This window comes from Eurosta solidaginis, chromosome X, assembly GCF_040869045.1.
Source record: "Eurosta solidaginis isolate ZX-2024a chromosome X, ASM4086904v1, whole genome shotgun sequence".
NCBI lineage: Eukaryota > Metazoa > Arthropoda > Insecta > Diptera > Tephritidae > Eurosta > Eurosta solidaginis.
The window spans coordinates 162,449,575-162,465,408 of record NC_090324.1 but is presented as its reverse complement, the minus strand read 5'-3'; the positions used below and the strand labels follow the sequence as shown (position 1 = coordinate 162,465,408).

General features: G+C 40.8%; 1 protein-coding gene across 8 annotated transcripts in view; it reads right to left on the bottom strand.

Moving 5' to 3' along the window:
* Positions 1 to 15,834, bottom strand: part of LOC137235424 (uncharacterized) — a 993,733-nt gene that overhangs the window by 220,907 nt on the left and 756,992 nt on the right. For all 8 annotated transcript variants that reach the window (XR_010947891.1, XM_067758399.1, XM_067758400.1 and 5 more), the window contains one exon: positions 9,618 to 9,752. Coding sequence is in view for 7 of the 8 variants with exons in the window: in XM_067758399.1 (XP_067614500.1) it covers positions 9,618 to 9,752 (135 nt within the window). In the remaining variant the exon portion in view is untranslated. The remainder of the gene's footprint in view (positions 1 to 9,617; positions 9,753 to 15,834) is intronic.

The window sequence follows — 15,834 nt, the reverse complement described above, 5'->3', positions numbered from 1 at the left end:
CTAAATAAATTCCATCTACTTCCTGATTATTGATAATATGCTTCCCTGAAACTAATATAGCACCTTGTTTTATTTCATCTATTTGTTTAATGCCTTCTTTAATTTTTTTGCATTAAGCTTTATTTCCAGTTAAAATATATGAGAAGCAACTATTTGTATTATCAATTTTACAATAGGTATTTATCAATTCTTTTTTACAATTTTCAACATTAACTTATTTGTCGTTACATTTTGCAATTTCTTTTGCAATTAATAGCTTACCATCTATTTGGGCAATTGGCAATCAAATATAATTTTTGGATATTTTATGTAAATAACTATTACATCTTCATTTTGCAATATTTTATAAGTAGATACGTCTATTATATCTGATATAGACATTCGTCCATGCTCATTTTCGGTTATCTTCTATATTTCATCAAAATGTAAAATTACTGGAGTTAAAATTTCTACTTTTGCCATTGCTATAGTATTAACGAGATTTTATAATTCCGACTTAAAAAATTCATTTCTTCATTTTACAAGTAATTTAACATATTCATCTCCATTAAATCTTCTCATTATTTCAGTTAATCTATAAATTTCTTTAAAAATTTCCGAGTTTGTAGTGTACTGTTTATTATTATTATCCGTTAATTCGTTCAATTTGTTATTTACTAACACCAAATCAGCATGGTCTGGTGATCCCGCTATCCATTTCCATATTGTCCCTAATTCATTAATACCCCTTTTATTTCTTCCAATCTTTCTTTGTAGTTGCCCCAATAAGGTTTCTATTAAACCAGTTTCAAATTCTATGTCTGAGTTCTTGATATCTGGTAATTCAGACGATTCCTCTAAATTATTGTATCTGAATTTTTTGTTGTACAATTTTTTATCTGCCATTATGAAATTTTCAAAATAAGTCAAATTGGTTATGTGAAAAATTGTTCCAAAGCTGCGGTATAAAGCAACACCACCATCTTCTATTAGTACATAATCCTCCCGTGTATAGTCTACTATGTCTGATATCGCTAGAGCAATTAGTGATACAATTATTACTGGTATCATCTAAAAAAATGTATAATTAAGATTTTGTATTATCTTTGTGCACTATTCTATTTCTTTTATTAATCCTAACCCTATTGCCTAAATCCTCCTTTACTATCTGTTTCCTATACCTAGGTCTTAATTTATTTCTCTCTCCTATGATTTTTTCGTATATAATATCACCACATGAATAAGTTTTCATTTTTCTGTTTTTGTTTTGTCTCTCTAACATCTTTTCTTGCTCCAGTACTAATTTTTGTGGCACAGTATCATGATTAATCTTATTATAAAGTACCTCAAAAGGTTTATTCTCAATTACGGAGTGTATAGTTTTATTATATTGTTGAACCGCTCTATATACTGATTCAGAAAAACTGATCAAATCATATTCCTGCTTCATACATCTCGCAATCTCAATTATCGTTGAATGAACTCTCTCAACCTGTCTATTTGTAGTACTGTGATTTGGGTTACAAAAATAAACCTCAATATGAAGTCTCTCCATCAAGGTTTTAAATTACACAGTAGTAATTCCTGGTTCATTATCTAGTGTTATCATCTTTACATTAGGGAAACCCTGTAATATCTTCAATACTTTATCTTCCAACTCAGTCTTATCCTCAATTCGTTTAATAATCAAAAACTTTGATATGCGTCAATACATGTGATAAATTTCAATGATTGAGCATAAAATATATCCATATGAATCTGTATAAATCTTCTTCGGTACTCGCCATCGCCAACGCGTAGAGGTCCATAAATCTTTCGAAGAACTTTTCTCTCGAACACTCCCAAAGCCGCTTCATCTGCTGTTTTCATGGTCCATGCTTCTGCCCCATATAGCAGGATGGGTACGATAAGTGACTTGTAGAGTATGATTTTCGTTCGCCGAGAGAGGACTTTACTTTTCAATTGCCTACCTAGTCCAAAGTAGCATTTATTGGCAAGATTGATTCTTCGCCCTTCTGGATTTCAGTGCTGATGTTGTTCCTAGTGTTAATGCTGGTTCCCAAATAAACGAAGTCTTTTACTATTTCGAAATTATGGCTGCCAACAGTAGCGTGGTTGCCAAGGCGCATATGCGCTGACTCTTTGCTCGATGACAGCAGGTACTTCGTTTTGTCCTCATTCACCATCAAACCCATCTTTACCGCTTCTTTTTCCAGCTTGGAGTAAGCAGAACTAACAGCGCGGGAGTTTAGGCCGATGATATCAATGTCATCAGCATATGCCAGTAATTGCACGCTTTTATAGTATATTGTTCCAGTGCGGTTAAGTTCTGCAGCTAGTATAATTTTCTCCAGCATCAAATTAAAGAAATCGCACGATAACGGCCACCCTGTCTGAAAACTCGTTTAGTTTCGAACGGCTCGGAGAGGTCCTTCCCAATTCTGACTGAGCTCATGGTGTTGCTCAACGTCATTTTGCACAGCCGTATAAGTTTTGCGGGGAAACCAAATTCAGACATAGCGGCATATAGGCAGCTCCTTTTCGTGCTGTCGAAGGCGGCTTTAAAGTCGACGAAGAGGTGATGTGTGTCGATTCTCTTTTCACGGGTTTTTTCCAAGATTTGGCGCATTGTGAAAATCTGGTCGATGGTAGATTTACCAGGTCTGAAGCCGCACTGATAAGGTCCAATCAGCCGGTTCACGGTGGGCTTCAATCTTTCGCACAATACACTTGAAAGGACCTTATATGCGATATTAAGAAGGCTGATTCCACGATAGTTGGTGCATTTTGCAGTATCCCCCTTCTTGTGGACTGGGCAAAGAACACTTAGATTCCCACGTGACAAAATTTGCCAATGTAATCCCTAAGAACGTTATCCATAGCTCTTTGAAAAATACTAGGTGCGTTTTTCAGTCCAAAAGGCATTCTTAGAAATTCATACTTGCCGTTATTAACTGAAAATGCTGTATTTTCCACATCACTATCCTTCATCAAAATTTGATGAAATCCCGACTCAAGGTCAATTGTAGAAAAGTATTTAGAACCCCCCAAATTAGACAGTGTGACATTGCTGTCTGGAATTGGATATTTATCCGAAACTGTTACTTCATATAATTTTTTGAAGTCCACAACCATCCTCAACTTTTGTGTACCATCTTCATTTATGCCTTTTTTTGTTACAACCCAGATGGGTGAATTTTATGAGCTTTTACTTGGACGAACCACACCATCTTGCAACAAAACCCTGATCTCCTCATTAACAAAGCTATTTGCACCTAGCGGATATTGATACTGCTTACTCCAAACCGGAGTATTAGTCGTAGTACGAATCTCCGCTCTAACATCTGTCCTAAACGGTAAATTCATATCTATTCCAGAATGAATTTTCCTAATTTCCGCTATTATTTCCTTTTCCATAACAATAAATTTATTTGACCCTTTCCTACTACAAGGTTTGTAATTATCTTCTGCATTGCCGGAACATACATCGGCTGCTGCTTCAAAGAATTCTTCCTCCAAAGTAATTGTATTCAACGCTCCCTTTTCACTATTTATCTTGTCGGATAATTCAACGACTGGCTTTTCAGGATCTTCTCCCGAATTTTTTGTATCCAAATTATTTTTATTAACGTGTTTTATTTTAAAACTTGCCGGAATTCTCTTCGGCTGGCGTCTCAGGATTTCTTTGTCCCGAGTGTTTTCCGTTTTATCTTCCTTTCTTTTGCCGGTATTACCATCGGCTGGCACTTTAGAAGTCCTTGCTCCCAAAGTATTTTCATTTTCTAAATTTTCCTGTTGCTCGGATTCACTTGCCAAGCTAAATATTTCTTCTTCTTTATCGTTATTTATTATCAACCTCTTCTTTTCAAGATTAATTACCGCTTTTATATCTCTCAAGAACTTAATATCCGATTAGCAAATCTGCTTCTAAATTTTCAATTTCATATAAAACTTGCTTTTTACCGAACAAAGTTATAAAATGATAGTAACGTATTATTGAATAGCCGTTAATTGTTTTAACTCTTTTTTGTATGGCCAATTCATTTCTATTCTTGTAAATACCTGACTTTATATAACAGCTAGTTGCTCCTGTGTCAACTAAGATTTTAAAATTGTTACCTATTGCTCTGTCATATAAGAAAATGTATGGCAAAGCTAATTTTCGTCAAAAAAATGATCCTCATTTATTATTCACACGTAATGTCTTATTGGGCGGTTGCACGGTCTGCTGCGTGCTTCCATGTGGTCTTTTTTCTATATTACCACTTTGATCGTTATTACTTTGGTAATTATAAGCAGGTTTTAGCTGCGGCCGATTTTGTACCCTGATGCTGTAATCAACATCCATTGGGGTCGGTCGTGGTTGCACTCTTCCAATTCTTGTGTTAAAATTTCTTTGAGGCTGTTCTTGCGCAAACCTCAGATTATTATTGAAGTTTCTTCTATGGTTATAGTTATTTTGCCCATTATTTGCTGAAGGCGAAAAATGGGTCGGCCTACCGAACTGTAAAGCAAAATTTGCTCGCATATTATTAGACTCCAATTCATGGGCCTTTGCCAAAGCGTTCGGCAGATCACTTGCCGACAATGAAGACAGGATATTTGATAAATTCCCATTCAGTCGGGTTATAAATATGCGTAAAGCATCTCGCCTATTCTTGGCATTAAGTTCCCTAGTGACTGAACTGTCAGTACCGTAGGTCATGATCGTTTTATTTATCAACAACGTTAATTTCTCGTTAACCTTATTATAATAATCAATTATTGAATTAGAGCCCTGTCTCAAAATGCTCATCTCTTGTTCAATAATGTGGGCTGGCTTCTTGTCGGCGTATGCGAAATATAATCGTGCCAAAATGGCATCAAAATTAAGCACTGTCCCATGATTTGATAGCAAATCATTGGCTTCCTGGGTGATTTTATTTCTTAATATCGTTAGTGCAGCGAAATACCTACGGCTGCCTCTAACGTATAAACTGATTGTGTTATTAGCGGATTCCCTCCAACTAACATATTTATTTTGCTTTCCCGTGAATTCGGGCAACGATTTTAATATCTCTAAAGACTCCTCGCATTTTTAGTAATTGTTTCTAAATAGCGTAAGTACAAGAATGAATTCTTAGTCACTAAATAGCATAAAAATTAATCTTACTTCACTGCCGTACTGCTGCCCTCACTGGTCCTGTAACATCAAATTTATATACAGCTTCCTTTTTTTCCTCTGCTTTTTTTAAACTGCTCTTCTCCTCTCATTTACTTCTTCCTCTTATCCAACGTTATGGTTGTATGTGTGTTTTGTTTTTGTTGTGATACGAGTAATTCAAGAATTAGGTTGTTAAATTTGTTTTTGTTTTTGCACACTTTATTAAATTTATTTCTCCATGGACTTATTTTGCTGTTAGCTGCTCACTTGTATTTTTCTTGTCAATTTTCAAATTTCAAGCCACGAACTTCACATTAAATGATTTAAGTATTCGAACAGCGATTCAACAGATGATTGAAGCTGTTTACTATTGTCAATGTTTCTTCCAAACCACTTGTATGAATTCACAATGGTAGTTAGTTAAAGTTTTGAAAACAATTTTTTTTGTTTTACTTTTGTGTTTTCTTGTTCTTTCTCGTCTAGTGACGATACTTATTTAAACAATTTTGTTGTTTAAATTTTTTTTTTTTTTTTGGTTTTTCTCGCCCTTTGACGATACTTATTTAAAAAATTTTGTTGTTTAAATTTTGTGTTTTTTTTTTGTTCTTTCTCGTCCTTTGACGATACTTATTTTTTACAACGCGTGCCCCACATGCCGGGCGCCAATTATCGTCCTCCTACTTTAGGAGTGCTTTTTAAAAAATAATAAGAATTTTTTGACACCAAACTCAGAAACCAAACTGCCTTTATTTTACACAATTGCTCTTATTTATAACTTACTTTAATATTTACAATATAAGCGTTGCATCGGATTTGCTAATGAAAACCGATGCGTGAGAAACGGAATATTTATTCAATGAAATGCCAGTGGCTTGGATATAATATTTGTTTAGTCTGCTTACTGAAATGCCAGTGGCTTGAGAAATTGAATATTTGTTTATGATCGCCATAAGGGCATTGTGGGAAGTGTACTGTTAACTTGCATGTCCGACGATTGGAATCTAAGTGATTTTTGCCCAGTCCACAAGAATGGGATACTGCAAACTGCGCAAACTATCGCAGAATCAGCCTTATTAATATCGCATATAAGGTCTTGCCAACTGTATTGTGCGAAACATTGAAGCCCACCCTGAATCGGCTGATTGGACCTTATCAGCGCAGCTTCAGACCTGGTGAATCTACCATCGACCAGATTTTCACAATCCTCCAAATCTTGGAAAAAACCCGCGAAAAAAGAATCGACACATATCACCTCTTCGTCGATTTTAAAGCCACCTTCGACAGCACGAAAAGGAGCTGCCTATATGCCGCTATGTCTAAATTTGGTTTCCCCGCAAAACTTATACGGCTGTGCAAAATGACGCTGAGAAACACCATCAGCTCAATCAGATTTGGGAAGGACCTCTCCGAGCCGTTCGAAACTAAACGAGTTTTCAGACAGGGTGGCCGTTATCGTGCTATTTCTTTAATTTGATGCTCGAGAAAATTATACTAGATGTAGAACTTAACCGCTCTGAAACAATATTCTATAAAAGCGTGCAACTACTGGCATATGCTGATGACAATGATATCATCAGGCTGAACACCCGTTAGTTCTGCTTACTCCAAACTGGAAAATGAAGCGGTAGAGATGGGTCGAATGACGACAAAACGAAGTACCTGCTGTCATCAAGCGAAGAGTTAGCGCATATGCGCCTTGGCAACCACGCTTCTGATTGGGAACCAGCAGTAACACTAAGAACCACATCAGCTCTGAAATCCAGCGAAAAACCACTCTTGCCATTAAATGCTACCTTGGACTAGGTAAGCAATTTAAAAGGAAAGTCCTCTCTCGGCAAACGAAAATCATGCTCTACAAGTCACTTATCGTACCCGTCAATAATCAGATTAAGCGGCTCTGGGAGTGTTCGAGAGAAAAGTTCTTCGAACGATTTATAGACCTCTACGCGTTGGCGATGGCAATTACCGAAGAAGATTTAATGATGAGCGGTAAGAGCTATACGCAGACATCAACTTAGTCCAGCGAATTAAAACGTAGCGGCTACGCTGGCTTGCCCATGTTATGCAAATGAAAGACGACACTCCGGCTAAGAAAGTGTTTCTATCGGAACCCGCCTACGGAAGCAGAGGAAGAGGGCGGCGCCAACTCTGCTGGAAGGAGCAGATTTGAACTCCCTTGGTGTGACCAATTGGCGTCAGTTGACAGAGCGAAGAAGCGACTGGCCCGCCTTGTTGGACGGCCATAAAAGTTTAAACGGTAACGCGTCAATTTGAGCAAGAAATTGTGTGTGGAAGGGAAGCTTTAATTAGTTTATTAAAAAATCCATATTAGTTATGGTAATGAAATTGGTATTAGGTACATACTTATATAAAGACCTTAGAACACAATTTCCAAACAATTTCTTTAAGCTATGTAATACATAAACGCTTCATTGTGTGAATTTTGGTTTTCAAAATTTTTATTAAAAAGAAGCCACAGAAACATTAAATTGCCCTAAAAAACTATAAAAAAAAAAGTAAAAAAACTTCACCGTTAGTAATCCTACAGGTAGTAAGAAGACCAGTCCGACACTACTGGTTCAGGCATAAACAGGTGCAAGTGATCTCTTCATAGATCGTATTCAGACAAAAGATCATTCCAAGCCATATAAATGCCAAAATCGTATACTCCTTTGCGACTCATCCTCATTCATCCTAGACAAATCGCATTTTTTGCAGGGTCACATCTGCTTATGTTTACAAGTGTATGTATAGAATAAATTTAGTATAAATAAAGAAAGAATAAAGAAGAATTATCGAATTGCAAGCAACTGCACAACATTTACTTAGTTGCCTTTTACATATGGTAATTCCAAATTGATAGAAGAAGCGGAAAAGAGGGGAAACACGAAATCATGCTTTACAAGTCACTAACCCGTTTTGCTACAAGGTGCAGAAGCATGTACACTAGACAACATCTGATCAGTCGGCTTTGAAAGTGTTCGAGAGAAAATTCCTCCAATTATTTGCGGAAGCCTGCGCGTTTCCGACCTCGAGTGCTGAAGAAGATTTAATGATGAGCTGAACGTGCTCTAGGCAGACATATACATAGTCCAGTCAATTAAAACACAGCGGCTAAGCTGCCTATGCTGCCTACGGAAGCGGAGGATGAGAGCGGCTCCACTCTGCTAGAAGAAACAGCTATCCGCGTCTATGACGGGGAGTACCAAAGAAGATTCAACGAAGAGTTGTACGAGCTTTATGAGGACATCAACATAATCCATCGAATTAAACCGATAGCTATGCTGGCTAGGTCATATAATGCGAATGCATGATGGCCAAAAAGGTATTCTTATTAGAACCAGCCTAAGAAACAGAGAACAGGGCTCCCACTCCATTCGAAGAACCAGGTGGAAAACGAGCAGAGAAAATATGAGCAAATAGCAAATCGAAAATCCCTTTACGGCTCTTAGCCGTTTAAGCGGGTTTGGCTGTCCAGCAAGCCAAGCCGTTCCAGCTGTCGCCAATTGGTGACATCTACGCCACTGGGTTTTGATTCGCTGGACTATGTTAATAGCCGCATTAAGTTCCTACAGCGCATATCTTACTTTTTATAAGAGGTTTATTAACTTTCATAGATGTGTAATAACTGTAGAACCACTGTGTTCACGTGTGAAAAATTCATTTTACATTACTATTTCAGTAAAGAGAATGAAAAACCCATATCCATCAACATATGGCTATCACGCTATGTATTTTTTAGTTAGTCTGGCGCACTTCCTACAGACGCTTTCACTGACTAGGCTTAATTTAAACGCATGTGACATAAGAACGCAGTGTCCAGTAAGATTGCTATTTTCTTCTAGTGATCCTACTGATTTTTCTGATGTTGTTGGAGCAATAAAGATACTCCGCTATGGTTTTGAGAAGTGGTGTAGATGTTGATGGCCCTTAGCCTGATATTGATCAGGTACGATTCGTAACAAGCACCAGTAAGGTACAATCCCCACAATCTTGGCAACGATTTGATATGACCACGACTTCATGCCCATCACGCCCCCACCCTCAAGATCCACGAGCAGCTTGGCGTCGCCAGAGTCTCTAACCCGCTGTGGGCCTACTTCTTTTATCACTGCTATGACTTCCCTTCAATTGCATTGGAACCATCGGAATGCACTTGTATTTTCTCGCACGCCATTTTCGCGCCTTTGCAGCAACATCCTACGTCTACCGTGGATCTAAGATCCCCATCAAAGCGAAGGTATCGGCAACCACTTGTCACTGCAAAAAACGGTGAAGTTTACAAAAAATCTATATGTAATACTTGGAACTTGTTTGCCCCCCAGAGTTTTGAGTCTGGCGACCCTGCATAGAAGTTTTACGGGGTAATACCCTACGAAAAATACCTGTCTTCGTATGGTCGTAAAAAAATTGTAGGATAAAGGTTTTCGTTTTCAACATTATCAAGATTTTTTCGTGATAATAATTAATGCACATGTTGTTTCACATTCCTTACCGTCTAAGTACACGAATCTCATTTTCCAGTGACTCTTCCTTTCCTTTCAACGCCTTTTTTTCTATAATTTTAACTGCATAATGATCACCAGGGTTTTCTTTGCTCTCAGCCAATCGTACCTCGGAAAAAGCTCCCCTTAAAATATAAAGTGTATGCCAATGTTAATGATTTGCTCTTAAAAAGTAAATAAAACCAAATTAACTTAAGCTATTTTATGAGAGAGGTGGCAAGGATGGGCATTATCGGATGGTTAAAAAGTGTATTTCGTCCACGATACGGTAAAAGCTGCTAACTCCAACCAACATTTCTAAATGTTTTGAAAACTAATGGAATAAGCAGCTTAACATCATATTTTGGGGTTGGCAAATTTGTTTGTAGTAATGTTTAGCGAGTAAACATATTTGGTTCTGTTCTCGATTTTTGTATTTAACTTGCAAGGTACTTACAAAAGGCTGATAAAATGGTCTATTTATGTGCATTATTTTTTCGTTAAAAGTTCAGTTAGATCCTTCGAAGAAAAAAAATTTAAAAATGCAGTACAAAGTAAATTACCTAATAGTAGTGAATTACAGAATAGTATTTTTACAGTTCACAAATCTTTAAGGAAGACTAACCAAGAGAGCGGCCACCATGGTGTGATGGTAGCGTGCTCCGCCTATCACACCGTATGCCCTGGGTTCAACTCCCGGGCAAAGCAACATCAAAATTTTAGAAATTAGATTTTTCAATTAGAAGAAAATTTTTCTAAGCGGGGTCGCCCCTCGGCAGTGTCTGGCAAGCGCTCCCATTGTATTTCTGCCATGAAAAGCTCTCAGTGAAAACTCATCTGCCTTGCAGATGCCGTTCGGAGTCGGCATAAAACATGTAGGTCCCGTCCGGCCAATTTGTAGGGAAAAATCAAGAGGAGCACGACGCAAATTGGAAGAGAAGCTCGGCCTTAGATCTCTTCGGAGGTTATCGCGCCTTACATTTATTTATTTTTTTAACCAAGAGAGCTTGTGAGGAGACATAAAATTGCCTGACTTAGATATTGTATTTATTATAAGCAATAAAACGTGTACATATGTATGTAAAAATCATGGAAAATTCGACCTTTATTTAGGGTCTGAGCGATTAAAGGTCTCATCTACACTGTTTCGCTTCATACGAGGTCGGCGGGATGTCGGTTAGCAGGCACTGCCGACTTCCTATTCCAGGGTGTTATGCGCACTGTCCATATTGGATGATTTGCAGCCAGGGAGTATTTTCGGTTGTATTGGCACGGAGATTTTTCGATACCAGGCCGTCTCAGGAAGTAGTGCTAGCCTCACCATAACAAGGGACTCTGTTGCGTCGGACGGAGTTTATTCCAAACTTTAACATTAGACCGCTGAGCTCGCCTTGTCGGGCAGGTGGTCGTACGACCAAGACGAACTTAAAAACTTAAAAAAAAAGTAAGGGTGAGAAAGAGAAGGCGATGGCGTCGCAACCCGGGAGGAGGAGGAAATAGCTTTCAGCGATGAGCCGGACGCGTATAGCGCTAATAGTGTGCAGCCAGTTGGTAAGGAGCGGTCTACCAGCCTAAAAAACCAGCGATCGGACAAGGCTGGTTTTACGAGGGAGAGAGGGGAGAACTGGCCCCAGTCCCAGAACCAGGAGGCTAACAGGAACCAATCCTCAAAATCTGGAAAGACATGTGCCTCAACAGCTGTAATACAGGAAGAAGAAGGCAATAATGGCATAATAAGTGAAGATGTAAATATTAAATCAAATAAATATTAGTCGCTTACCAAGGTAGCCGGTTTCATGTACCGGAGCGTCTCGGCATTTTTCCCGATCAAGGGCTGTCATTTCAGTGTACCCCCATTTAATTTGTTGCGTCCCTCCCACAAATTGCCATCCTCCCAGCAGATCCCTGCAGCGGGACTTCGACATATTCACCTTCTCCGGGAAGGTATCGAATCCAATCCGGGACCTGTACCTTATCCCGGTCCAGAGAAATGGTTTTGGTGCGTTTGTCGGAAAAGAATATTTTTAGGACGGTGACACTCTTGTCAGTATGTCACTTGTAAGGGATGGGATGGTTGCATAGGACGGGATGTTCTGGGCTAGACTACAAAACAAGACGTCCTCGTAACTTTTACAAATCTTTTGCGGCTCATTGCTGTTCACGGCGAAGCTCGCGCCGCAGTCTGCGCTGTAACTCCCCCCCCCCCCCCCACTGCCCTCTACCAACCCAACTGCTCGGCAACCCTCTGCTGCTCGCGTGTACTGCCCCGAGCTCATACGGCCGCTCCTACTCATAACTACAATCTCTGTACTAGAGTAAGTAGCAATGCCGAGCATCAGCCCCTGCCCCCGTCCTCTTCTCCCCCTTTCCGGAACTAGCTCTTGAGAAGGTCAGGGAAGTCCCTACCACCTTTTCCACCGTTTATCAGCACAGAATATATATGTTTGCGGCATATGCCAAATGCAGCTCCTGCCTTGGAGGTGCCACTTTCCTATATATTCTGGTCTCAGCGACGACAACCCCCCCACGGGTTCCATTGTGCCATGCTGCCAGGCCACAAACCCAAAAACACCGGGTACTCCAATGCTTACCCAGGGACATCCAGTCCCAGGGCCACAACAGCTCTTCCGCCCTGGCCTCCCTCAACTCTTAGAAACCTGTCACTTATCCCCAGAGTGACGACGTCCCCCGTTGCACTTCAGAACACTGCAGTTAAACTGTAATGGGTGAACTGGGAAGATCACCGATATTGTTGATTTTATGAAGCGGCATAACAGCCGCATTGCTGCGATCCAAGAGACCAAACTCATGGCAGGATTTGCTTTGCAGACCTGCTCTGGTTATAGCATCCACAGAAAAGATCGCGAGAGCGGAAATGGAGGCGAACTCACCCTTATAACCCACCACTCAGTGCAATATAATCTATTTGATCCCGACATCGGGAGCAGGGACAGTCAGACTGTCAATGCATATCTGTCCGGTCAGGCGATTTAAATTTAGAAATCATCAACATCCACATCCCTCCTGCCACCTGTTGCCCCAGTGGATACTGCCCTAACATCAGCACACTACTCACTGCCGATAATCACAATATCTTAGGCGTTTTCAATGCCCACCACGATCCGCATGTAACATCAGGGGTGAGATGTTGGCGGATCAAATAGAAGAATCGACGTTCTGCATGATGAACGGAGACGCCTCCACGCGTATGGTAGGAAGCTGTCAGAGTTCGCCAGATTTATCAATCGTGAGCGCAGGACTAGTAAACTGCGTCAACTGGCAGCCGATGGTAACATTGGCATCCGACCACCTATCCATATTTCTGTCGCTCGATCGATCTGCCGACTTCATCACCACTGAAAAACGCACTTTCATCAATTTTAAGAAAGGATGTGGGATGATTGCAAAACCTATACTCACAACCGTTTTGCTGCCCTCCTTATCCCGACTGATGCCCGTCAAGGGGACCGTGCTTTCCGCAAGGTAATTAAATCCGCTTCGGCTCGTTTTATTCCCGCCGAAGAATCCCGGAAATCCGGCCATATTTTCCAGCGCAGACCGTAACTCTAGCGAGACAACGTGTCCTTATTAGACAGCATGACCCCGGCGACCCCCAAATAAGGGATATAAAGCGACGCATCAGATTTCTAGTGGATGAACACAAGTGGGCGAAATGGGAGGAGAACTTAAATAATTGTAACCTCTTTGACGGTGTAGGTAAGCTGTGGTCCACAAAGTCCCTATCGAACCCGACTAAGCACAATGACAATATCTCCATCGCCTTTGGTAATAAAGTGCTGTCGGATGCGAAAAAATATGCGAGCGCTTTTTGTCAACAATATGTAATGCATTCTACGGTTGACAAAGCGGCCAACAGACGCGCACACAAGCATTAATACAGCGCGTCCCCAATTACCATCACCGCCAAAGAGGTCGAAGATGCAATCGTTCACGCTAAACCATCTAAAGCACTAGGCCCAGACGGCATACCCACGCCGATGCTTAAAAAACTAGACAAAGAGGGATTTACTTATCTAGCGCATGCCTTCAACCTGTCCCTGTACACCTTCGTCATCCCCGAAAAATGGCCAGTGGTTCCGCTATTAAAACCTAGGAAAACAGTAAACATAGGAGATTCGACCGACATACCTCCTATCGCCTGTAGCCAAGACACTTGAAGCCATTCTGTTTCTCTATCTCACTGCAAATTTGCGTCTTGCCAATCATCAGCATGGCTTTCGAAAATTACAGAACACTACCACCGCGCTATACGCCATTAACACGCAAATAAACTGGGGATTAAATTAAAACCCCCAGCATAGGACAGTAGTCTTTGCGCTAGACCTGCCAAAAGCTTTTGATACGGTCAACCACGTCACGTTACTGCAAGACCTGGAAGGGTCCTCCCTTCCCCAAGTCTCAAAAGGTGGCACGCAAATTATGTGTCTGGTCGGCAAGCATCGGCGCAATTCAGGAACACAACATCTAAGCCCAGAATAATTAAACAAGGAGTACCACAGGATGGTGTTCTATTCCGACTTCTGTTTAACTTCTGTATATATAAGTTACCTTCACCACCAGAAGGAGTCTCTATCGTTTCCTAAGCCGATCACTGCACAATAATGGCAACAGTCCCAGGTCAACACATCGATAAGCTTTGTAATCAAATTAACAGCTATCTCCTTGCTCTCTCCAGTTTCTTAGCCAAGGGAAACCTGACACTGGCACCGACCAAATCATCGGCAACCTTATTTACAACATGAACGCGCCAAATGTCGACCATATCGAACATCCACGTCGATGGCATTACGCTACCGACTGTCTTACACCTAAAAATACTGGGTGTGACGTTCGATCAGGATCTACATGGAGAGCATGCAACCGCAACTGTTCCTAAAATCCAGAGCCGTGATAAAATTCTCAAATCTCTTGCCGGCAGCACTTGGGGTAAAGATAAGGAAACGCTCATTACCACTTACAAAGCAAGTGGCCAGCCGATTGCATGCTACGCGTCCGCGATATGGTCGCCAAGCCTTAAGGTTACTCACTAGAAGAAAATACGGGCCTGCCAAAATACTGTCCTCAGAACTACTACGGGCTGTCTTCTTATGTCCCCAGAACACCAACTACACAATGAGGCGAGACTCCTCTCCATTAGGGAGAGAAATGAAATGCTGAACAAACACCCTGAAACCTCGGTATCCCAATAGACAACTAATTGATGAGGCTACGCCTCCCAGGGGATTAAAGTCATCTCCGTAAGCATTATGAGGAAATACGGTACCTGAGAACACAGCCGTATGAAGAAAAAAGCACAAGCAGGTCCTCAGTGATATCCACAAACAGGTGTCCGACCTCTATGTCGGGAATGGCCCGGCGATTCCAGTTGTTAAAGAAAAATATCCAGAACTTGCAGAAGAGGAACGCTCTCTCCCTAGAGAAATGCGAGTCACTCTAGCTCAACTTCGATATGGATCCTGTAACAGGTTAAGCTCTTACCTATCCAGAATCAACCCCGACAGACAAACGGCATGTCCGGCTTGAAATGTGTCCCCACATAACACCAACTATCTCTTCAATTGTAGTTTGGAACCAACGCCTCTAACGCCCCTCTCACTATGGTCCAACCCTGTTGAAACTGCAAGTTTTGTGATCGGTCGCACCTATTGTATGGGGCGAAGCACTGTTACAACAACAACAACAACATGTTGTTACCATTGCTGGTTGTGCGGCATTCAATCCCCTTGTGATGGAAGAATAAGGTCTGATGATCTGGGTACGTTTTCATACGCTCACCTCGCCGGATAAAAAAAAACTAGTACCCGTGTGCTGTTGTCGTTGCTTCCCCCTGTATGTCCTCATCCATAACATGCCATCGCCGTCGTCACAGTTCGCCTCCATGAATTCAAGTCCGGCCCACCTCTTTCATAGCCCACCCTACCGATGTCAAGTAAGGCCCGAGTCGGTTGACCCAACACTTACACCCGTCCTTGCGTTCGTTTGTCTAGCTTTAACGGAACACCCCCAATTCAAACGGATGTGCATCCCCACCCAACAATGTTTGTGCGCGAATTCATATACAAAAATATGGATGTTAACGTACATTTAAACATACAGATACAATGTGATCATCTAAATATATGTGATTACGAATGATTATGCGAATCCACATACATATGTATTTATTGTGATGGGAGCCAACTTTCCAATATATACGGATACGTGTGT